Source organism: Mesoplodon mirus (genome assembly GCF_964341445.2).
Source record: "Mesoplodon mirus genome assembly, chromosome: 19".
NCBI lineage: Eukaryota > Metazoa > Chordata > Mammalia > Artiodactyla > Ziphiidae > Mesoplodon > Mesoplodon mirus.
The window spans coordinates 39,890,734-39,915,302 of record NC_138995.1 but is presented as its reverse complement, the minus strand read 5'-3'; the positions used below and the strand labels follow the sequence as shown (position 1 = coordinate 39,915,302).

Below are 24,569 nucleotides of genomic sequence, written 5' to 3'. Positions count from 1 at the left end.
GTGCCTCCTCAGGGTGTTTGGCAAGATCAAGGGTCGGAATGCCCACATGAAGTGGCACCGGCTTCAGGACCACGTGGATCCCACCGCCAGGGCAAGGGGGCCCGTGGAGCCCTTCCAACTGTAGGAGGAGGAGGGCGAGCTAGGGGCTGGCATCGGCCCTCTGCGTGGGCAGCTAGTTGGGATGGGCACCTCCAGCCCTGTTGCGTCTCCTTTGTTGTTTCTGTACGTTTTCCCTTGTATATAGTATTAAATTTGTTTCTTAAGAAGCTGTCTTCTGGCTTCCCTGCCTGTTGATCCAGCGAAGGCTTTTGAGCCCCTGCTGCTCCCAGAAGCCACAGTGACTGAGTCCCTGCTCTGGAGGACCCTCATACATTAATGCAGCCAGCATTTATCAAGCACCTGCTGTAGCTGTGCCAGACAATGCCCAGTCCACGTGATGGGGACATAGTGATGGAGGGACAGGCCCCTCCCCTCACAGAGCTTACATTTTAGGAGCGGGATGGTAGGAGTGATAAAGCAGCAAAAAGGTGAGTTTAGATATCTATAGTGCATATGCTTTGGGCCGTAATAACAGAGGAGTCAGCGTAGGTTTAAGCTCTCAGGACACGTGGTGGTGCCAGTGGCTCCACGGTGAAGTCCAGGCCTGCCAGCAGTGGCCAGCGTCTGCAAGTCGGCTGCAGCAGCAGCAGCAAGAATCCCCTCTTGTACGCGGAGCACCCAAACCTTCGGAGGGTGCAGGGCAGAGAGCAGCTCCCTCCCTTCCTTGTTCCCCTTTTTAAAAGTGAGGAAAGCTTGTAGCAGCGCCCAACGGAACGCCCCTCACGTCTCCTCGGCCAGAACTGTAGCCCGTGCTCTTTCTAAACTGATCCGTGGCAGTGGAAAGGGAAGTGGCCACCGTTATCCCGGACCCTCAAGATTTGTCTCCAGGGCAAAAGCGTAAGTTGTGTTCCCCCCTGGTTCTCCCCAGTTCCAGGACTGGGGAGAACTGTTCCCTCAAATTTGTTGTCACCCGATCCAAACTGGAATCCCATTTGCCAGGAAAAGAAGAGGAAGCAGAAACAGCCACTGGGGAGTCAGACCTTGTGTCCACCACAAAGCGACATGAGGAAAGTACAGCAGGGGGCCAAGTCCGAGGGAGTGACAGGGAGTGGCAGACGCTGGCAGGTGGATGGCGCGGGGGTGGGAAGCCACACTGAGGAGGCTGCTGAGGCTGAGACCCACTTCCAGGCCACGGTGCGGCAAAGCACAGACTCTGCCACGGGAACCAGGGGAGGCTGTGCAAAGCTCTAGCTGCTGTGAGGGTGCCGTGGGCAGCAAGACGGGAATCCTGGAGAGTAGCTGGAAGGCTCTCAGCGGAGATGGTGGCCTGGGCTGGAGTAGCAGTGAAGAGGCCAGAAGCGCAAGGATTAGGGATCATGGTAGAAGTAGATTCAGACATGCTGATGGGTCACACATCACAGGGAGAGCTGGTAAGGAAAAGGACAGATCGAGGTTGGCAGGGCAGGTTGGGGTTTGAGCAACTGAGTGGATGCTGTTAACTGAGATGAGGAAGAGGGACACCTCAGAGGATTGATGGCTTAAAGGCGTGACTGTGTCTGTAACTGTGTGCTGCCTTCGGAGGGACTGGCTAGGGGAGCAGGGCAAACGCTGGTGTCAGGAGGCTTCACAGAAGGGCCAGGTTTCAGCTCAGTCCATCTGAAAAGACGGGGAGGGAGGAGGAGCAGAGGAGGAAGTTGAGTTGGAAGCGGTGCGGGCACTGTGGTTGGGGAAAGGACTCTGGCATCAGATGAACCAGAATCTACAGCCTGGCTCTTCTTCCTTCTTTGCCACCTTGGGCAAGTCATTTGCCCTGTTTGAGTCTCAGTTTTCTCATTCTGTAACTGGGATGGAAAATGCCTACCCACATATATCTGGTTGGTTTGTTTTTAATGCCCTTTAACTTTTTCTTGTTGTTGTTGTTTTGCTGTGTTGGGTCTTCGTTTCTGTGCGATTGCTTTCTTTAGTTGCGGCGAGTGGGGGCCACTCTTCATCGCGGTGCGCGGACCTCTCACCGTCACGGCCTCTCGTTGCCGAGCACAAGCTCCAGACGCCCAGGCTCAGTAGTTGTGGCTCACGGGCCTAGTTGCTCTGCGACATGTGGGATCTTCCCAGACCAGGGCCCTGCATCGGCAGGCAGACTCCCAACCACTGCACCACCAAGGAAGTCCCGAACCTGATGTTTCTTAAATGCTTTCCGGGATGGCAATCCAGGACACGAGTGTGTAATCTATACATGCATTTTAGAGCAAATATTCCACAAGTAATAATTATGCCAAGGGCATGGAAAACCCACTGATACTTGACCAGGCGATGGATCAAAACCTGTAGTTCGGGGGCTTCCCTGGTGGCACAGTGGTTAAGAATTGCCTGCCAATGCAGGGGACACGGGTTCGAGCCCTGGTCCGGGAAGATCCCACATGCCGCGGAGCAACTAAGCCCATGCGCCACTAGTGAGCCTGCGCTCTAGCGCCCGCAAGCCACAACTACTGAAGCCCGCACGCCTAGAGCCCATGCTCTGCAACAAGAGAAGCCACTGCAACCAGAAGCCCGCGCACTGCAACGAAGAGTAGCCCCCACTCGCCGCAACTAGAGAAAGCCCACGCACAGCAATGAAGACCCAGCGCAGCCAAAAATAAATAAATAAAATAAATAAAATTTAAAAAAAAATAACACCACCTGTAGTTTAAAGGATTCTGAGTTAATCCTAGTGGAGGGCTCAGAGCAGTACGTGGCTCTTGGCTGGCACGCGAGAAACATCATCTATCGTTGTTACCGTCATTATTACTGTCCATGTTGTCGTTAATAACAGCTCAGTGAGGTGGGCACTGCTCCCTCCTTGCCTCCCAGACCGGGGAAAGGGGTCACCCTGCTGCTGAGTGGAGGGCAGTGCCTGGCAGGATGGGGCTCCGGCTCAGCCCCCAACCAAGGACCAGGCAGTTCTGAGTTCCTAACCGCTAAATGGCCATAACCAAACCCGCCTCCTAGGACAGTCGTGACGTTCACTGACGTCACGTACAGGAGGTGCCGAGAACCTGACCAGGGACGTTATGGGCATTAAGAGGACGGCACGGGTAAGAATAATACACATTGTTACTCTTCCGTAAATGTAATAACATGAACATAATGTGTATTTGTTGGGTTCTGGATTTAGTCATTTATATTATGCCAGATAAATTATTTGGAATGTTACTGTGGTTGTTGTGAGGACTAAATGAAAATTACTGTAAAGGGCCTGGCATATGATAGGTATTTGGTAACTGATAGTTATGTTAATGAAGACGGAGGAGGGGGGAGTGGGAGGGAGAGAGAAGAGGGGGGAGGAGGAAAAAGGAGGGGGAGGGATGGGGAGCGAAGCGGGGAGGGGAGAGGCCACACAAGAGGAAGAAGAGGGAGGGACGACTGGCACTGAGTAATGGGCCCGGCACACAGTAGGTGCTCAATAAAAGTCCACTGTGTTCCCCGCTCTGGGCTTTGCTCATCACCCCTGCCTTCATCTTCCAGGTGGACACTGAGGTCCACAACAGTCGATCCCCTTCCCCCAGGTCACACACCCCACCCATGGCTGGGCCGGGACAGGACCCCCCAGCGCCCCCGCCCTGCCCACTGTGAACTCCAGAGCCAGCCTCTGCCTCTGTTCCAGCTCTGTAGCAGCTGCCCTCCAAGGCCAGGGACTCAGGACCACACCTCCTTCTCTGAGGGGCCGGAGGGCACAGCTGGGGGTCCAGCAGCTCCGGCCTCACCTCCACCCCACACTGCTCCTCAGTGACTGCCCCCTGCCCCCCTCCCGGCAAAGTGCCTCAGGGGACGAGTGCGACCCCTTCTCCCCTCCCCCACTGGCTGCCACCACAGGCGACTTGGGTGATGCCTGGAGCCCACGGCCTTCCCCGAGCCCCCGGGCCACTTACCCCAGGACCTTCATAGAAGGCACTTCGACGGGCCTCCCCGGGATTATCCAGGAGCTCATCACTGTCAAGCTGCACCAAGACCCGCCCCCACCCAAGGTCAAAGGTCAGCTGGGCAGTGGGCCGGCCCACCTCTAGAACAAAAACCAATTGAGGGTTACATGGGACAAAAAGACAAAGACGAGGTGGGGGGGTTGCGGGGGGAGATTCGAGGGGTACAGGAAACTCCGCCTCCAGAAAAGTCGCCCCAAAGAAAGGGGCTTGGCTGCAAGATTAAAATGCGAGGCAACCCCAGCACTGAGTCCGAGCCTCTCCTGACATGCCTGCCTTGAACTCTAGAATCCTGCCTCCGTGGCTTTGCTCAAGCGTCTTTGGTAACACAGCTGGCAGGGCCTGTCACATTTGTCACCTCCTCCCGACAACTGTCCGTCCCTTCCTACTAAGTCACTCCTTCCACTGCCCAGCCCAAGCACCCGGCACGCCCTGCCACCCGGGCGCCTAACGTGCGTGCTGTTCCCGTGTCTGGGAGCACAGGGACCTGTCTCGTTCCTGCAGACATAGGCAATGTCTACAACAGGCCCTAAGCGCCCAATGAATGGCTGTCCACAGCCAAGCCTCCCCAGTTTCTCTGTCCAGCTGATCTTTTTCCAGAACCCCAGACTGCTATATCCAATAGCCGCCCTTGGACTTCTGGCATCCACCTCGAACTCCCAGTCTCAGAGAACGGTACCACCACCCACTCAGCTGCTCAGGTCAAGTCCAGGAGGCATTCTGGATGCTCTTTCTTCCTCACCGTCTAAGCCACCAGCAAGTCTAGTGATCCTGCCTCCCAGACAGATCCCAGAGCCAGCGTCTGGTACCTCCTCCCGTGCCTGCCCTGGGGCCCAGGCCACCAACTTCTGCTCCGCACTCGCCTCCGCTCCACAGATTATTTGATACATCCCCTCTCAAGGAGCTGAGCTCCGTCCCCTCCCTGTGAGTGTGGGCGGGCTTAGTGACTCGCTTCTAGCAAATGCAGTATGACGGAAGTGACAGTGTGCGACTTTGGAGACTAGGTCATAAAAGGCACTGAGCTTCCTCCTGGCTCTCTCCCTTGGGTCACTTGCTCTGGGGGAACCAGCTGCCATGCTGTGAGGACACTCAAGCAATCCTAGGGGGAGGCCCACATGGTGAGGAGCTGAGGCCTCCAGCCAACTGCCACGGCAGTGAGTCACTGTGGAGGCACATCCTCCAGCCCCAGACAAGCCCTCAGATGACAGTGGCTCCAGGCAACATCCTGACTGCTACTCAGGGGAGACACTGAGCTAGACACCCAGATAAGCACTCCCCAGTTCCTGACCCTCAGAAACTGAGAGCTCTAACAAATGTTGTTTTAAGTCACTAAGTGATGGGATAACTTGTTATGCAGCTGTGGGTGACTGATACAGCTCCTCATGGCTCAACAGACATCCACTCTCCCCCACTTTGTTCCATTCTCTGGAGGGCAAACGGAATGTGGCATTCTCCTGCTTAATAACCCGTCAGAACTGCCTGTCACGTTCAGAATAAAGTCTGAACTCCTCGATCAAGTCCTCCAAGCCCTTCATGACCTGGTGATTTTTGTCCACTCCAGTCTTACCACCTTCTAGTTTCCCCTTCATTCCGGCCCCACTGGCCTTCTTTCTCAAACTTTCCAACCTTCCTACCTGTCCTTCCCCTGCCCAGAGCGCCATGGGCACCTCCCTTTGATCCTTCAGCTTCACACCAGCTAGAGAAGAAGCCCCTGCTTCCGCCTCCCATTCATTTTCTTTTAAACCTCTTTTGTTGTGCAAGTGACATTATTATTTCTTATGCTGCTCTGCATGGTGCTTTCCACCATCACCTTTATTAGCTCTCGGTTGCTTTGTTTACCAAGGAAATGTGTATGGAGTGAGGGCAGGGATTTGCCATCTCTTTCACTCTCTGCCATAACCCTGGGGCCTGGCTCATGGAAGGCAAGGGGCAGATGTCTACTGAATCAGCGGGGAGTGTCTCTCAGCTCCCAATTCCACAGGCCCCTGCCCTGGGGATGCTTCTCCCTGCCCCAGCACTCACCTTCTCAGATCCATGTAAGAAGTCACTGAGGGCCTGAGGGTCACTGAAAGAGAGAAGGGGAGAGACATTTGAGGACATGAGGGACAGGGGAGGGGAGGGAGAGGGTGGGGGAGGGTGGGGTGGGGTGGGGTGGGGAGCCCATTACTCACCAAATCACGTCTAGTAAGCATCTCCCATCCTCATCATCCATCGCCACTGGACGGGGCGGGGCGGGAAGAGGGCAAGGGAGACAAGTTAGATGTCGGCAGCGTGCCAGGACCCTCCCTGCAAGGACCATTCCCTGGGGCCAAGACCCCTGGAGGGGTCAGGCTTTCTGTCCCCTTAAGTCTAGGGGCATGGGTAGGGGTGGGGCAGGTGCCCTCCGTACCAGAGCCTCCTGATCAGAGACAGACAGCTGCCTTTTCCTCCTCCCTCTCTCTCCCCAGCGTCTGATGACGATGGTGATGACATCAACCCAGACTGAGTCCTGATCACATGCAGGCCCCGTGCTAAGTGCTTCACACACATGTATCTCATTTAATCCCCACAGTATCCCTCGAGGTGGGTCCTGCCACCCCCGCTTTGCAGATGAGTAAAAGGAAGAGCTGAGACCATGGTTCTCTGTCTCCCAGCTAGCAGGTGGCAGAGCCAGCCCTGAACCCACAAGTCTGGCCCCAAGCCTGTGCTCCTGTCCTACACGTGACTGGGTGAAGGAGGGAGGGAGGGGAGGCGGCATGAAGGGGCCCAGGCTCTGGGTCCCCCTGGAAGACACATGCAGCGTGGTTCTCAAGGAAGGGAACAGAGAGGGAGAGGGGCCAGGAGGGCAGGCGCTCTGAGTCAGAGGAACCGCCAGAGCCGGGCCGAGCCTGTCAGAATGATGAGGATGAGGACGGCTAACATTTGGCTCCTGCTTACCATGTGCCAGGCACTGTCCCAAGCGTTTCACAAATGTTAGCTTGTTCAGCCCCCATGGGAAAGGGATGCCGTGTGCCCCAGTTTACAAGTGAGAAAACAAGTTCTCTGTTTGCCCATCCACCCCCGCGCCAACCACCACTGCTCCAGACATCCTACCAAGCTTCCACGCACCCATCTTTACAAACTTCCACCCAACCGCCCATCTTTCTTGTCTTCCAAACACACAAACTGACCCGTCCTTCCATCCGCTCCTCCTTTTTACTGTTTTGGGCCGCACTGAGAGGCTTGCGGGATCTCAGTTCTCCGATCAGGGACTGAACCCGGGCCCGGGCAGGGAAAGCACTGAGTCCTAACCACTGGACCGCCAGGGAAGTCCCCATCCGCCTATCCTTCCATCAGCCCACGCATCCTTCCCTCCCAACCACGCAGACAGAACACGATGAGAAATCACACACAATCCCAGTCCAGGGCCATGGAGTTGTTACCCTCTCTTTTTCTTCTTGGTAGGGGGAGGGGGATGGTCCCGAACTCACTGAGGACATGGTGACTGTCGTGCCCCCCCCCCCAGCTGGGTCACCATCCCTAACCCTCAATAGCATTCTCTGAACTTCCTGATCACCACTACAGCCCCTATTACCCTCGACGGCTCTGTGACGTAAAGAATCTCAGGGAGGGAACCCATATGGTTATTTCAGGGGCTCCTCTGGACAGTACCCTGGAGAGTCTGATGAAAACAAAGGACCCTCTTGCCAGAAACATGCATGTGGGCCAGAAATGTTACACGTTCTTTCCCAGGGGAAGTGTGTCATGGGACACACACACACACACACGTATGCACACACGTACACACTTCACGGGCCCTGGGTTAACAAGCCCAGTCTAGAACAGAAACACATGGCTCCGGAGCCTCACACACCCATCACGCTCGCCTCTAGAGCTGGCCCCGGGGACTGTCCCCAGAGAGGCCCTTCCAAGGCTCTTGCTGCATCCGTGCGGCAAGATAACACACTCTCTCTGGCTTCATATCTCCGCCCACACCCACTGTCTTCCCATGTCACCAGCTCTGTGGCCTACGAGCCCCTGCCCTTCCCAACCAGCCTAAGGTGGGCAAGGCCTGGCCAGGGAATGACAAGGCAGGATCTGCAGAGAATCTGGAGAAGACGGAAAGGGGGGAGGGAGATCCTGCCTGCAGATGGCATGGAGGTTGGGGGGGAATGGCCCGAATGACCCAGGGGGCCCAGGCTGGAGAGGGCGGGGCTGAAGGATGTGGCTGAGCCAGGCTCTTCCAAGAAGGAACGTCCCTTCCGGGGAGGTGGACGGGAGACCACGGCCCCTCCGGGAATGAGCGGGATGCTTGGCTGGTTACCTGCGCTACAAACGAATCATGAAGGGAAGGAGGGGGCGTCCACTCCAGCTCTACGCAGGGCCCCCAGCTGGGGATGTGGGGAGGGTCCTTTTGGGGGCCAGCTGTGGAGAGAGAATGAGAGAGAGGCTGTGAGTGAGACAGTCAGTGAAAGGGAGAAAGATGTAGCCAGAGAGACGAGAGGTCAAATACCAGTTTAAAACCACAGGAAAGGGGCTTCCCTGGTGGTGCAGTGGTTGAGAGTCCGCCTGCCGATGCAGGGCACGTGGGTTCGTGCCCCGGTCTGGGAAGATCCCACATGCCGTGGAACGGCTGGGCCCATGAACCATGGCCGCTGAGCCTGCACGTCCGGAGCCTGTGCTCTGCAAGGGGAGAGGCCACAACAGTGGGAGGCCCGCATACCGCAAAAAACAAAACAAAACAAAACAAAAACCCACAGGAAACAACACTGTACATTATCACATATATATATGCAGACACACTGCACTATATCTACATACAGTGTGTGTACATATATATATATATTCACACACACACACACATCATGCAATAGTATATAACATTATATGATATAATCCATCAGCACTTCAATCTAGCAAACTACAGTCAGGTCTCATCATCTGAGGTGCTTATGTCCTATAAGGTCACCGTGAATTTGCGATTATGGCCGCTGAGCCGCAGCCCCTGGGGAAAGACAGGGTTAGCTTCCTGCCAGCCTCTGGTCCCATTCTCATCAACCCATCAATATATCCCCTTGGCTTATGTGTGTTTCTGTTTAAAGGCACCGTGTTTGGGACTTCCCTGGTGGCGCAGTGGTTGAGAGTCCGCCTGCCAATGCAGGGGACACGGGTTTGAGCCCTGGTCCGGGAAGATCCCGCATGCCGTGGAGCAACAGAGCCCGTGCGCTACAACTACTGAGCCTGCGCGCCTAGAGCCCGTGCTCCGCAACAGGAGAAGCCACCGCAATGAGAAGCCCGCGCACCACGAGAGTAGCCCCTGCTCGTCGCAACTAGAGAAATCCCACGCACAGCAACGAAGACCCAACTCAGCCATAAATGATAAATAAATAAATAAATTTATTTTAAAAATAATTTAAAAAAACAATAAAGACACCCTGTTTAACATAAACGGTTGATTCGCTCACACCGAGCTCAAGGCCCACAGCGCTGTAACTCATGCCTGAGGGCAGGTCACCTCACACGCGCGATCTCTCCAGAGCACATCGCAGCCTTCCTGTGCTTATGGACAGTGGGCGGCCCTTCAGCCCTACACGGGAGGGGCCGGGTTTAACAGCAAAACCACCCACAAAAAGCACAAAAGTGCAAAACAACAGGGCGCTAAAGAGGATGCTTCTTTATAGCTCTCGAGCTGAACAGAGAGGCAGAGGGTCGCCGCGTTCAACCTCAGCTGGTAGCACGTGCATCGGGAGACTCAAGATAGACTCACGGCTCTGCACACGTCTGCAAGTGACCAGGAAAGCGCCGTGAGTACTGATTTGGGGGTTAACAATGTTAGCAAACAGGCGGATTCACAAATATGGAATCCACGAATAACAAGGATTGACCTGATGACAGTAATGATGGTGGCTGTGATGACGATGATGATGGCTGCTGGTTTGAAGTACTCTGCACGTATCAGCCTGTTCACCGTCTTTGAATCCCTATGAAGCAGGTGCTTTTCGCAGCCCCATTCCACAGATGAGGAAGGCGAGGCTCAGAACGGTGAGCCATACGCCCTATATCCCTCCAGTGGTCAGTGGTCAGGCTGGGGTCTGAGCCAAGGTCGGCTGACTCCAGAGTCCCCGCCCTTAACCACTATCCCACAGACGGTCCTCTCGTCATATTGTTTCTCTTTTAAATGTGAAGCCAACACGCCACAGGGTCAAGATAAGACGAAGCTGGGTGACAGCCTTTGTTAGCATTTTGTGAATGCCTGGGATAGCTCAGATCCAAAAAAGCGATAAAGCGAGCAGATGGAAGAGAGAGCAGGAACGAGAGCTGCTTCTCCTTTTTATGGAGAGCCCCAGGCCCTGGAAAGAGCTAGAAAGCATCTGTCACAAGACCCTGGAACACGGGATCCTGGCCCATCTAGATTCCAGGTGCACTGCCCTGGACCAGGGTGATCACAAGCGCCCAAGGTGGCTTTGGGAGCGCCGCCAGCTCCATGTGGGTTCCCCCCTCCTCCATGCCCCAAGCTTTGGGTGTGGCCCAAGTTCTGTAAACGTCAGTCGGACCAGAAGTAGAGCCAGGAGGTGGGTGTCTCCTGAACAGGGCTCTCCAAAGGGGATCTGCGGGTGAATGTCCAGTGGGAGGCTCCAGCCTGTGAGAATCTGTTATCCATGTGTTTTCATTCAGATGCTAACAGCAGAGCAATGGACGAGGGGGACTTTCCGGGGAGAGGGCAAGGTTCTGCATGGTGATGGGGTGTCTGTTACATGGGGGTTTAAAAATTCACAGCTCAGGTTTCTGTATGTCAACACATATCAATTCAACCATGTTAATTTTACCTTTAAAAAACTGTACAAAACAGGGCTTCCCTGGTGGCGCAGTGGTTGAGAGTCCGCCTGTCGATGCACGGGACGCGGGTTCGTGCCCCGGGCCGGGAAGATCCCACATACCGCGGAGCGCCTAGGCCTGTGAGCCATGGCCGCTGAGCCTGTGCTCCGCAACGGGAGAGGCCACAACAGTGAGAGGCCCGCGTACCGCAAAAAAAAAAAAAAAAAAAAAAACCAAAACTGTACAAAATAAATAATCAGCATAGAGTTGTAGTGGGGGAGGAGAGCTAACAGACATGGCAAATGTTGGTAACTGTTAGAGCTGGATGATGGCTACCTGGGGGCTCAGTACACCGTTCTAGTTAATGTACATCTTCTCGAAAGTTTCCATAATAAAAAGAAAACCATTTGTCAATGATCAGCAGGTCCGGGGTTCCTCTGAGATGGGTCCCCTGTTCAGGTGCCAGGGTTGGCATCTATGTCGCCTATCAGGTTGATGCCAAGAGGCCCAGCATGGGGTTACAGTTTGGGGTTGGAGTCAGCAGTTCAAATCTCCACTTCCCCACACATGGGCTGAAGTCGGGCAAGTGACTTCACCGCTCTAGGCTTCAGTGCCCTCATCTGTAAAATGGGCACAATCATAGTCCTTATTTTCACGTATGGCAGTGGAGAGGCTCTTAGGCCTTTAATCCTCTGGTGTAGTAAAGTATTTTGTAAGCGATAGATACTGTTACACAATCATTTTAGCTGCCATTGTGAATCTTACCTAGTGGGGCAACTCCCAAAGCTTTCTGGCCACAGCACAGTCAGGTTGGACAAAAGTCCCCAGGCCCCAGCTTTTCCACCTGGTGCCTTTTGTCACATTTGGCCCTTGAGCACATTTTGAAGGGTTTACACCCAAGGCAATAGAAATGAAAGCAAAAATAAACAAATGGGACCTAATCAAACTTATATGCTTTTGCACAGTAAAGGAAACCAGAAACAAAAGGAAAAGACAACCTATAGCCTGGGAGAAGATACTTGCAAATGATGTGACTGACAAGGGCTTAATTTCTAAAATATACAGACAGCTCATACAACTCAATAACAACAAAACAAACAACCCAATCAAAAAGTGGGCAGAACACCTGAATAGTCATTTCTCCAAAGAAGACATACAAATGGTCAACAGGCACATGAAAAGATGCTCAACATTGCTAATTATCAGAGAAATGCAAATCAAAACTACAATGAGGTATCACCTCACACCAGTCAGAATGCCATCATCAAAAAGTCTACAAGTCATAAATGCTGGAGACGGTGTGGAGAAAGGGGAACCTTCCTGCACTGTTGGTGGGAATGGAAATTGGTGCAGCCAATATGGAGAACAGCATGGAGGCTCCTTAAAAGACTAAAAATGGAGTTACCATATGGAAGGGTTTACATATCATTTGATTATGCACGTGGTCCGACTTCAACTGCCAGGTACCAGGTCTCCTTGGGTCCTTCCAAACCCCTGTTGTTACCCCATTTGTCAGGTGAGATAAACGAGGCTAAATAGAGTGGTGAATGGGAAACCATGGGCCACACACAACCAGTGATACGTGCCCCCTACCCACTCATGCACAGGGCTACCCAGGAGCCTGCAGCTCTCAACCCGGCAGACAGAGGGAGCCTTGAAAGACACAAATGAACCCACTGAGAGTGGAAAGACAGAATTTGAATGCTGTCTGGATATCTGATGATACTAAGAAATTGTGATGAAGATTCTAGGTATAACAATGGCATAGTGTTTTTGTTTTTCTGCTTTTTTTCCTTTAGAGTTCTTACCTTTTAGTAATACATCCTAAAATACATAGGGGTGAAGTGATCAAATGTCTGTGATTTACTGCAAAATAATCCAGTTCTGGGAGGTCAGGGGCATACTGACCTGCGCTGTCCAATACGGAAGCCACTAGCCATGTGTGACTACGCGCATTTAAGTTCAAGCTAATGAAATGAAATTAGGGCAAATGACTTGAGTAGTTATTTGTCCAAAGAAGATATACAAATGGCCATAAGCACAGGAAAAGATGATCCACACCACCAATCATTAGGGAAATGCAATCAAAACCACAGATGCCGCCCCACCCCCATTAGAAGGGCTACTATCAAAAAACCAAAAATTAACAAGTCTTGCCGAGGACCTGGAGAAACTGGAACCCTGGTGCTCTGTTAGTTAGTGGAAATGTAAAATGTTGCAGCTGCTGTGAAAAACACTTGGGCGGTTCCTCAAAAAATTAAAAATAGAATTAGCATATGACCCAGCAAGTCCACTTCTGGATATATACACAAAAGAATTGAAAGCAGGGTCTTGAAGACAGATTTATACACCCACGATCACAGCAACACTATTCACAAGAGCCAAAAGGTAGAAACAACCCAAGTGTCCATCAACAGATGAATGGATAAGCCAAATGTGCTGTCTATTTACAATGGAATAGCATTCAGGGAGGAAATTCTGATACACGCAACGGCATGGATGACCTTAAGCTAGGTGAAGTGAGCCAGTGACAAAAAGACAAAGATACCATCTGATGCCACTTATGACGGAGAGACAGGAAGTAGAATGGCAGCTGCCAGGGACTGGGGGCAGGGGAGGAGAAACCGGGAGTTATTGTTTAGTGGGTGCAGAGTTTCAGTTCTGCAAGATGCTACAAGTTCTGGAGAAGGATGGGGGTGAAGGTTGCACAACTATGCAAACGCACTTACTGTCGCTGAATCGTACACTTCGAAATGGCTGAGATGGTAGGTTGTGTTATGTATATTTTACTGCAATAAACACATGGGAAAAAAAGGGGGACAAGGAGGAATGTGAAAGTTTTAAATAAAAAAGATTTACCTTAAGAGTGTAAAGGAAATTAAACATTTAGTTTGCGGTCACGGTGGCGACATTTCGTGGGCTTGACAGCCACACGTGGCTGCTGGCTACCACACAGGACACCGCAGATCTAGAATATTCCCACGGTGGCAGAAAGCTCTCTTGGACAGCGCTGGTCTGTCAGAGTGGCGGAAAACTGAAAATTGGCAAAGAGTTGGTTGATGGGGTCCATGTTTTACTATTCTACTTTGTGCACATTTGCAGTTTTCCAAAATGAAAATTTTTTATTTTGAAAATACTTGAACATCAAAAAATCATACGTCTCTCTGATTTTTTGTCGTCTGTCTCCCCCACCAAAATGTCAACCCCCCGCCCCGAGGACAGGGATTTTGTCTGTTTTGTTCCCTGTGGGACACCCAGAGCCTGCACAGAGCATGGCACATGGTAGGGGGTCACTAAATATTTGTGGGGTGAACAAATGAATTTGCACAGGTGGTTAAACAAACCCAATCATTCGTTCAAAGAGCAGCCTGGTGAGAAAGGCATTTACTAATTGCCCGCTCTGTGTCCAGCATGGGGGAGAGCTGAGGATACCGTAACGAACAAAAGCAGACCCAGTCCTTGACTTTGGGCAAGATCAGGACTAGTGGTTCTCAACCAGGGGTGACATTAGACGCCCCTCTCCTTCCTCGACACACACATACTCAAAAAGCTTTTGAAAAAGTGACCGGGGAGGTGGGGGACACACAATTAGCATGCAAAGCTGCAACCCCAAATTACGCACAGGGGAGCGGACGCCTTGCGCTCCTTCAGAGCAGAAGCTTTAAAAGCCATCGCACGGTTCTGCCCAAGTCCTGGCATGACAATGGGTACGTGGACGGAGCCACAGCCAATGCACGAAGCTCGGACACACGAGCGAGAGAGGAGCCTTTGCTGCTGTCAGCTGCTGAGATCTAGGGCTCACTCATTACTGCAAAGCACTCAGCCGAAGCTGGCTGATACATCTAGGAAGAGCCTACCCTGCCCCAGTGCTTCCTTGGTATCAGGCCCTGTGCTAACCCCACACCTATTGATTCCTCCCAGGCCCCGGGGAGGCAGGAGGAACATTTCCCACAGCGCAGGAAACTGAGGCTCCCAGGGGTCAGGACACTTGCCCCAAACCACACTGTGAGGCCAGAATTTGAACTCAGACCCTGTGATTCTGAAGAACCTCCTTCTCCACCACTGGGCTATCAAAAGCACGAAAAGATGGGCTTGCGAAACCACAACCAGCTCAAGAGAACAGCCACGATGCGACAGTGACCAAGTGTCCTTCCAGAAAATCCTGTGAATTCCTCCGGCACTTGGAATGCCATCGGAGTTTTGCGTTGTCATCAGGAGTTGTGCAGAAGCCAGGCTGCTGAGCAGGATACAGAATTAAAAGTCCCCGCAAAGCCCCAGAAACAGGCTAATTTTAATTTAGATTTAATTTAATGCTAGTAACCCTCAGGTTATTTGCAAGTCATAAAAATCAAAGTCGACGGGACACTACCATTTGCTCATGGGAAGTGATAGGTGAAGAGGATGTGGCAAAGTCTAGCTGTTGCTTTTCCAAACACCATTTCCCCACCCCTCCTCGCCTTGCTCACAGAAGCCTGATGCTGCTCGGGGTAACCCCTGCCAATTCCAAGATGTAAACAAACGCTGTTCTGAGTCAGTCAGTCTTTTTCCAACTATGGGTCATGCCTTTGAGGGTTGTGAAATCCAATTAGCAGGTTGTGACAAGGAATTTTGTTTTAAGTTAAAGAGTATGGGGTCAAATGGAATGGGATAGAATAGGAAATATTCAAAGGCATCACACAGGGTAAGCAAAAGGATCAGTTTGTGATACTCGTTTCAATTTTGTGTGTCTCTGTGTGTACATATTTCCGACTGTGGGTTGTGGCCAAAATAGCTTTAAAATAATTGGACGAGGCCAGTGGCACTGCTCTCCCCTTTATCAGCCATTCACTTTCCCAGGCTTCCTAGCAGCTAGGCTAGCCATAGTTTTGCAAATAAGTAAAAGCCAAAGTGTACAGAGTTGGGTTCTGCTCAATGAATCTTTTGGGGAAGACAGAATTTGGGAAAGGTTTTCTTCCAGAATATAAAGACAGAGCTTCTCTAGGGAGAAAGTCTTTTGCTTCCTGCTTCCAGCTTTGAATACAGTTGAGAAGACTGGAGCTGTGGCAGCTATTTTGCAATCATGAGGCAATAAATCTGAGGCTGGTAAGCCCACCTACGGAGGATAACTGATGAGAGGAGAGAAAAAGACTAGGTTCTTAACACTCCTCATGGGTTGCCTGCCTCCAGACTTCTTAATCCTTACAGTTTAAGCCACTGTTAGGTTTTCCGTTATTTGCAGTCAAACACAACCTGACACAAACGAGTTGGCATTTCTACACATCTTTGCAGCCCATCACAAGGACTCTCAAAGCCTTCCGTGGGTCAAGGACTGTACTCTGTGAATCCGCTGATTGAGAAGAGAGGCCCAGCAAAATGGGAGAGGGCTGATGGCAAGGGGATCTGGAAAAAAGACCACTGGGGCCAAAAACTCTTCTTCTCCCTAGTCCCACTGTTTACAGCTCCTCCTATTTATTATCCAACCCTTGAACTTGGGCTGGCCTTCTGACTGGCCTTGGCCAACAGAATGTGGTGGAAGTGATGGTGTGCGTTTCTGAGCCTACTCTTTGCCCAGCTGCCATGTGACAAAGTCCAGGCTAGCCTTTCGGAGGACAAGAGACACATGCCCATCACCTCTATCATCCCAGCTCACAGCCAGCCAAGCCCTAGAAGCAGAGCTGCCTAGCTGACCTACAGCTGACCACACCCAGGTAAGACAGAAGTAACCAGAGGTACCCAAGGCCAAATTCTAACCAGTGGAACCACAGTTTTGTTTTAATCCACTGTGGCGCATCGTGTTTTCCAAACATGGCTGAAATAATGTCTACAACCTCCCATGATCTACCAAGGTGGGATCTTGCCAGTCCCCTTGAATTGAGGAAACTTTGTGACTACTTCAACCAGGACAGTGCAACAGAAGTGCCACTATGTGACTTCTGAAGCTAGGTCATAAAAGTCAACTCAGTTTCTGCCATGTCCACCAGGACATTGACCCTGGAAGCCCTAAGCCACCTTAATAGAATTCTTACCGCTCTGAGGCCACCATGCTATGGGGAAGCCTAAGCTAGACACATGGAGAGACCATGAGTAGATGCTCTGGTTGATGGTCTTATCTTCAAGTCATCCCAGCCCAGGTGCCATGCATGGCATATGAACAAGCCCTCAGCCCCCAGCCTGCGAGTCTTCCCAGCCAAGACTGCAGACATCATGGAGCAGAGACCCACTATGTCAAATTCCATGTCAAATTCTTGGCCCATAAAACCTGTGAGCATAATACAGTTGTTCCATTAAGCTGCTACATTTTGGGGTAATCTGTTAAACAGCAACAGTAACCAGAACAGCCTCTAAACTTGGGGGTTATTTGTTATGTGGCAGCAGCTAGCTGATACAGCCCTCTCTAGAGACTAAGTACCAACTTTGACCTCACACCTCTGACTCACCCAACTCTTTCTTTTTTTTTTTTTTTTAATTAATTCATTTATTTTTGGCTGCATTGGGTCTTCATTGCTGCGTGCAGGCATTCTCTAGTTGCGGCGACGGGGGCTCTTCTTTGTTGTGGTGCACGTGCTTCTCACTGTGGTGGCTTCTCTTGTTGCGGGGCATGGGCTCTAGGTGCATGGGCTTCAGTAGTTGTGGCATGCAGGCTCAGTAGTTGTGGCTCACGGGCTCTAGAGCGCAGGCTCATTAGTTGTGGCACATGGGTTTAGCTGCTCCGCAGCATGTGGGATCTTCCCGGACCGGGGATTGAACCCATGTTCCCTGCATTGGCAGGTGGATTCTTAACCACTGTGCCACCAGGGAAGCCCCTCACCCAAGTCTTACCCATTCCACCTCCCAAATCTCTCCACTTTATCTCTTCCTCTCCATGACCACTATTCCTGCCCAGATCCAGGCCTCACCATCTCTCTTTTCATCTATCCATCCACCCAGACTTTTGGGGAGAGAGAAAGAAAGAGCTCTTTGGAGAGCAATTAAAATCGACACCACCTTTATGTTCAGCGACCTTTAGAGTTCTAAAATCACTGAATTAGTTTAACAACATAAAAGCGTGCCCTATAAAACTTGGATTGCTCATAAAGCAACTGGTGTCTAGCTCCTAAAAGCCTTGTTTACACAGGTAGTCACACACTAGAAATGTTTGGTATGTTCTCTCTTTCCCTTTTTGCCATTCACCGCTGTTCTAAATGAAGCTATAAAGCCACAGACTTGCCAAGAAAATCAGGCATCTGAAAAGGTTTTTGAATTTTTTCTTAATACTAGTGTGTAAAAAACAGGGGGGAAACTCTGAGGAGTGAAACAGGTAACGGGGTGGGGTGAAGGGAACAAAAGCAGCGATTACACTGACCAGACACAGGGCTGCCCAGGGCATCAAGCAGAAGAGAACACTTCAAGTTCAGGAAAAAATGGAGTTAAGAGAAGCGAAGGGGAAAGAAAAGCCCCTACAACATTCCACACATGCTTTAGACCACTTGTTCCTAAACGTGGGCAGGCACCAGAATCACCTGGAAGGCTTTTAAAAGAAAGAATGAAAGAATGGACTTCAGAATCAGCAGGTTGGGGGCAGGGGCGGGGGGTGCTGAAAATTTGCATTTCTAACAAGTTCCCAGGTGATGCTGATGCTGCTGGTCCAAGGACCACTGCTCTAGAAGCTTTTGTCTCTTTAGTTTTCCTTCTGGGGCTCTTGCTCTTGCATAGAACACAAGCCACCAGTTCCTAGCCAGTGCCCAGGCCCCTGACAATGTGGCCTCGCAGGGTCCCCTCCGAGGCTCAGGAGGGTCCAACAGCCAGTCTCAGTCTGATATCCTTTTAAACAGAACTTGGATTTGGTTCCATTCAGCAATGTACCCTCCTAAGAGGACGACTCACAGTGAGTATAGGCCTTTTGCCCCTTTGCCAGAGACTTCCTTTCTCAGCCTCCTTTGCAGCCAAGTGTGGACATGGGAAGATGTTTACATTTGGATAAAAAAGACAGAACCTTACATTGGGAAGATTATTTGCCCCTACTCTTTCCTGCTTGAGAGAATGATGTGAAGCATGGTGACAATGGCCAGTGCTACAGCAGCCATTTTGCACTCCTGAGGGGGAAGGCCCAGTGAATCAGAGACAGACCCAGCATCCTGGCAATATTGAGCTGCCAACTATGCCTGGAATGGCCTTCAACTAGATGTGTTGTTCCAGAAGAGAACTAAAAGCCTGAATTAACTAAGGTTAAACATACACCTACTCTATGACCCAGAAATTCCACTTCAAGGAATTGACTTAATGGATGTGAAAAGTATGTCTACAAAAACATTTGTACAGAAGTTTTCATAGCAGCATTATTCACAAAAGCCCCAAATTGGAAACAGCACAGTGTCCATCGACTGGTAGATGGAGAAACAAACTATGCTATATCCACGCACTTGAATACAGCTTGATAATGAAAGGGAATAAACTACTGATACACGCAAGGTCATGGATGAATCTCAAATCCACCATGCTGAGGAAAGGAAGCCAGACACAAAAGACCATTCACTGTGCGATCCCCTTGAAGTAAAGTTCTAGTGAAAGTGATGGGGAAAAAAATCGGAGGTGTGATTGCCTTAAGCGAGCAGCAGGAGGGGGAGAGGGCTAAGTACTGACTAGGAAGGTCCACGAGGAAATCTTCTGGGATGATGGAAATGGTCTGTAGCTAGATCTGGGTGATGGTTACATAGGTAATATTGGCCAAAATTCATCAAGCAGTGCACTTAAGGTTTGTGCCTTTTATTATACTTACTTTGTATCCCAGTAAAGCACAGCTTAAAAAAACAAAAAACAAAAAAACCCTACACAATCCATTCTTGTTATTCGTGGTAGTTATGTTCGACAAAGTTGCCACAAACACTGAATTAGAGAATAAGGAACTATTGCTCCTGGGGGAAATACAGGTTCTTATGAGCCTCTGGTCCCAACATTTTCATCAACTGATCAATACATAACCTTGTTTTTACATGTGTTTCTGTTTAAAGACGCCTGATTTAATATATACGGCTGATTCATTCGCAGTAAACCCATAACCAACGGCGCTGTAACTCACACCTGAACGAAGCTCATCTGAGACACATCACAGCCTTCTGGAACTTAGGAACACTAGCCAACACTTCAGCACAATGTTTGCGGGGCATTTTAAACAGCTAAACCAGCAACCAAAAGCCCCCAAATGTGAAAAACGTGGCACTAAACAGACCAAGAAAAAGCCACTTGGCTACAGTAAGAGCTGAAACAAGAAGACAGAGGGTCGCCCTGGTTGATCTCAGCTGGGAACAGGCACACAGCACAACTCAAATTTTTCACTTGCTCTGCACATGTCTGTAAATGACTGGGAAAGCACCCGGTGTGCTGATCTGGGGGTTACAAAGAAATTTTAGCAGGTAGATGAATTCACAAATATGGCATGTGGGAATGAGAATCAACAGTACAGGGAAATATTGGTCAAGATTATAGCACACTTATTTACCCTTTACCTGGAGATTTCACTCATGGTCTGATCCTACAGGTACAACCTGATATATCCAAAATTATACATTTAGGAGGTTTTTAGGGCAAGGTGTGTGTCTACCAGCGAGATATTGGAAGTAATCCACTGGCCATCACTGGAAAACAGGTTAAATAAACTGGGTCCATCTAAATGGGAATACTATGCAGCTGTAAAAAAGAATGAAGAATACAAATGGCCAGCTATATGGGAAAAGAATCTGAAAAACAATACATATATGTACATATATAACTGAATCACTTTGCTGTATACCTGAAATTAACACAACATTGTAAATCAACTATACTCCAACGTAAAATTTTTAAAAAAAATTTTTTTAAAGAATACAAACGGCCAACAAGCCCATGAAGAGATGCTCAACATCAATAGCCACCAGGGAAATGCAAATCAAAACCACAAGTGGATGGGCTTCCCTGGTGGCGCAGTGGTTGAGAGTCTGCCTGCTGATGCAGGGGACACGGGTTCGTGCCCCGGTCTGGGAAGACCCCACATGTCACGGAGCGGCTGGGCCTGTGAACCATGGCCGCTGCGCCTGCACGTCCGCAACGGGAGAGGTCACAACAGTGAGAGGCCCGTGTACCGCAAAAAAAAAAAAAAAAAAAAAAAAAAAAAAACCCACAAGTGGAGACTGCTTCACCCACTAGGATGGCTACAATCAAAAAGACAGACAATAATCAGTGCTGGTGAGGATGTGTAGAAATCAGAACACTCATACACTGCTGGTGGGAATGGAAAATGGCGGGGCCTCAGTGGAAAGTAGTCTGGGAAACTCCCCAAACAGTTAAACACTGTTACCATGTGACCCAGCAATATCACTCCTACATATAGACCCAAGAGAAATGAATACATGCATTCACACAAAAACCTGTATACAAATGTCCATAGCAGCATTATTCATAATAGCCAAAAGGTTGAAATAACCCAAATGTCCACCAACGGATGCATGGATCCACAAAACGTGGTCTCTCAATTTGGTGGGATATTACTCAGACATCAAAAGGAATGAGGTACTGATATACCACAGTACAACATGGATGATCCTTGAAAGCATCATGCTGAGTGAACGAAGCCAGACACAAAGGACCATATATTGTATGATCCCATTTTATGAACTGTCCAGAATAGACAAATCCACAGAGACAGAAAGATTAGTGGTTGCCAGAGGCTGTGGAGAGGGAGGAATTTGAAGTGGCTGTTCTTGGGCACAAAATTTTTGGGGGGGGGGTGATAAAATTGTTCTGAAACTAGATAGTGGTGATGGTTGCACATTATAGAATCTTGAATATATAACCTGTGAATCTACTAGAAAGTGCTGAATTGTACACTTTAGATGGGTGAATTTCATGGTATGTGAATTATATGTTAATAAAGATGCTATTTTTTAAAAAGGAACAAGGATGTTCTCCATATACTGACAGAGAAAGTTCTCCACGACTATTGTTCTGTGCGAAAGTAAAATGCAGAACAGTGTATAAAACGTTACCATCTGCTTAAAGACAGTAGGGAGGAGATACAAGAATATATATTCTAGTAAATCAACTATACATCTACTTAAAAAAAAAAGACTATATATCCTAAATGCCTTTCTAGGTCTAAAGAACTTCCAGAAGGATCTCTACAGCACTAAACCCACTTATGAACTAGGAGGGGGACCCAGCAGATGGGACAAAGATGGGACGGAGACACTCCGCTGCAAATGTTTCAAAAATAGCTTTTGGTTTTTTATAATTTGTTTTTTGTTTTGGGGGGTTTTTTTTTGGCCATGCCCCGAGGCTTGTGGGATCTTTGTTCCCTGACCAGGGATTGAACACGGGCCACAGCAGTGAAGGCTCCAAGTCCTAACCACTGGACCACCAGGGAATTCCCCAAAAAGTACATTTTAAAAAATGTGTTAAAAAAAATAAGAGGACAGTTTCCACCATCACTCATCAGCGTAAACTGTTACTTGCAGCCGAATGCACACAAACTAAAAAGCTATTCAGTGGTAAAAGGAAGAACTGGGATTTGAACCCAGACTTCGGGACACCAAATCCTTGGACAGCCTTCCAGGACTCCCCACTGCCTCAACTCCAGTGTCCATGAAAATGCTGGGAAACTGGGCATCTGCTGGCACGACCTCCCTTCCCTCTACCCTTCCCCGGCAGAAATTCTTTTCTTCCTGAACTTGTCAGGAGCCTTCCCTAATCATGGCCCGATTTCTCTCACATGATGCTTGAGGCAGAACCACTGGGGAGTCCTGAGAAGTGGGAGCCTGAGGTCTACCCCACGAGGGCCAGGGAGCTGGGTGGGCAGGTCCTGAGCCAGCCATGGGTTTGTGGTCCTGGTTTCAAGATGTCACACTTCATCCTGTTTCTTAACAAATGCCCCCCCACCCTCCTCCAGGGCTTACTTACAAGCAGCAACGTCCGTCTAACCCTGTCTGTGCTCACCGTCTGGAGGGCTGCAGGGGAGTGGCTAACCGGCCTCCAGCTTCCTCTCGGGTCCCTTCTAAACTCAGCTCCCCACTCGGGCCAAAGAGGTCCATTTGATTTGAGGTCACGTGGTTTCCCCTTCCCAGGACTCTCCACTGCCCCACTCAACAAAACAGTGCTGGGGAGACAGCGGCAAGGACAACAGACATCCCTACTCTTCCTGGTGACGTTCTAGGGCAGGAGTCAGATGACAAACAGAGAACAGAGACATGGTGCCGAGAGGAGGAAAGCAAGAAGGCGGGAGAAAGGTGCTGTGGGGAGGGGGCGGGGAGGGCTCCGGGTGCATTTTTAGTGAAAGTGGTTGGGGCGGCCTCATAGAGAAAGGGGAGTCTGAGTTGATGTGCAGGAGGTAAGGGAAGGAGTGATTCAGACACCCAGGGAAGGGTGGTCCAGGAAGAAGGAACAGCAGATGCAAAGGTCCTGTGGCAGAAACATGCTGGGGTTGCTTGAGCAACAGCAAGGAGGTGAAGCGGGGTTGAGGAGACGATCAGGGTCAGCCACAGAGGGCCTGGTGGGCCGTGGTGAGGACTCGGGCTTTTATTCTGGGTGAGTCCAGGGACGTGACCTGACTTGGGTTTTCACAGGATCCCTCCGGCTGCTGAGTGGAGAAAGAATTGCACGAGGCAAGGATGGGAGCAGGGAGCCCAGAGAGGTGGCAATGGTGGCAGGGGAAGAGGCGAAAAGTGGTTGGAGTCTGGATTTGATGGCAAAGCAATAGGGCCTGCAGACGGATTGACCAGGAGGTAGGAGGTGTAGGGGAAAGAGCAGAGTCAAGGGCCCGCTGGAATTTGAGCCGGACAGCAGGGCAGAGCAGCTAAAAGTGGGCAGCCAGGCAGGATGTGAAGTGCACACGCACCCTTACACCAGCTCTCCTGGTTGATCAAGCAGCTGCTCCAGCTAAGGCCATTTCTCGCTAAGGTATTCTGATGGTCCCAAAGCTACTAATTATGTTATTAGGAGAGGGGTTGGCCTCCCACCCAGGACAAAGCAGGGAGGGCTGCTGCTCAGAGCCTCAGAGACAGAGAAAACTAGCTGAGATATGCAAGGCCTTCAAATCTTCCTCACCCAGCAGCTCTTTGTGTGTCTTGTTTCAGAATCTGGCCTTTCCCCAAAGTCTAAACTGAGATTGGCAGTTTACATCTGACTTTGAATCCTTAAACCATCTGGGGCTATATGGTGTAAGGTAGGGATCCCATTTCATCTCTTTCCAAATGAATGACTGGTTTTTGGTCCCCAGCTTGGTTTATTAAGTCTCTCCCTTCCCCATCAATGTGACCACTGGCCACTTTGGCCTCAGACCACATGTCCATATCTTGCCTGGCTCTCATCCTGGGCTCTCTGTTCTTTTCCATTGGTAAAATGTCAATTTCTATTTATTCCCTAATCTCGGAGATAAAACATATTCAGCTGGACGGGTAATCAATATATGCATTGATGCTGGGCAGAAGGTGATGGATAGTCCAGGCAGCAAGGTGCCTCAGAAGGGTACAAGGTCCCCAAAGCAGAGACCGTGATGTCCCTTTGCTTGACAATACATTCTCGAGTAACTTCACTTATATATCACGTTATCAACTTTTAATGAAACTATCTTCACAAGAAGAGACAGAAGGCATAAGAAAGTACTAACAAAGAAACCAAAACGTTACAAATCATAATCTACAGACACAAAAGGTCACATATCGTATGATGCCATTTCTAAGAAATGTCCAGAAAAGGTAAATCCATAGAGACAGAAAGCAAATTAGTGGTTGCCAGGGGCTGGGGGGAGGAGAAACAAAGAGAAACTGCTTAATGGGTATAGGGTTTCCTTTTGGGCAAACGAAATTATCCTAGATAGGT

At 50.1% G+C, this 24,569-nt stretch overlaps 1 protein-coding gene and 1 pseudogene across 7 annotated transcripts in view; one reads left to right on the top strand and one right to left on the bottom strand.

Annotated features, from left to right (window-relative positions):
* Positions 1 to 4,120, top strand: part of LOC309794547 (zinc finger protein 541-like) — a 39,952-nt pseudogene extending 35,832 nt beyond the window's left edge. Inside the window, exon 16 of the transcript in view lies at positions 13 to 4,120. The product of the transcript in view is annotated as a zinc finger protein 541-like (transcript). The remainder of the gene's footprint in view (positions 1 to 12) is intronic.
* LOC309794546 (BRD4-interacting chromatin-remodeling complex-associated protein-like) overlaps positions 1 to 24,569 on the bottom strand; it is a 68,593-nt gene that overhangs the window by 1,204 nt on the left and 42,820 nt on the right. For 2 of the 6 annotated variants that reach the window (XR_014292137.1, XR_014292138.1), the window contains exons 2-4: positions 8,275 to 8,375; positions 6,164 to 6,209; positions 6,015 to 6,057 (exon numbers count right to left, since the gene is read on the bottom strand). Coding sequence is in view for 1 of the 6 variants with exons in the window: in XM_082606180.1 (XP_082462306.1) it covers positions 3,945 to 4,013; positions 6,015 to 6,057; positions 6,164 to 6,204 (153 nt within the window). In the remaining 5 variants the exon portion in view is untranslated. Of the gene's footprint in view, positions 1 to 1,561; positions 1,696 to 3,944; positions 4,076 to 4,253; positions 6,058 to 6,163; positions 6,210 to 8,274; positions 8,376 to 10,777; positions 10,977 to 24,569 lie in introns of those variants that run through there. The other 4 variants (XM_082606180.1, XR_014292139.1, XR_014292140.1 and 1 more) reach the window with 4 other exon arrangements.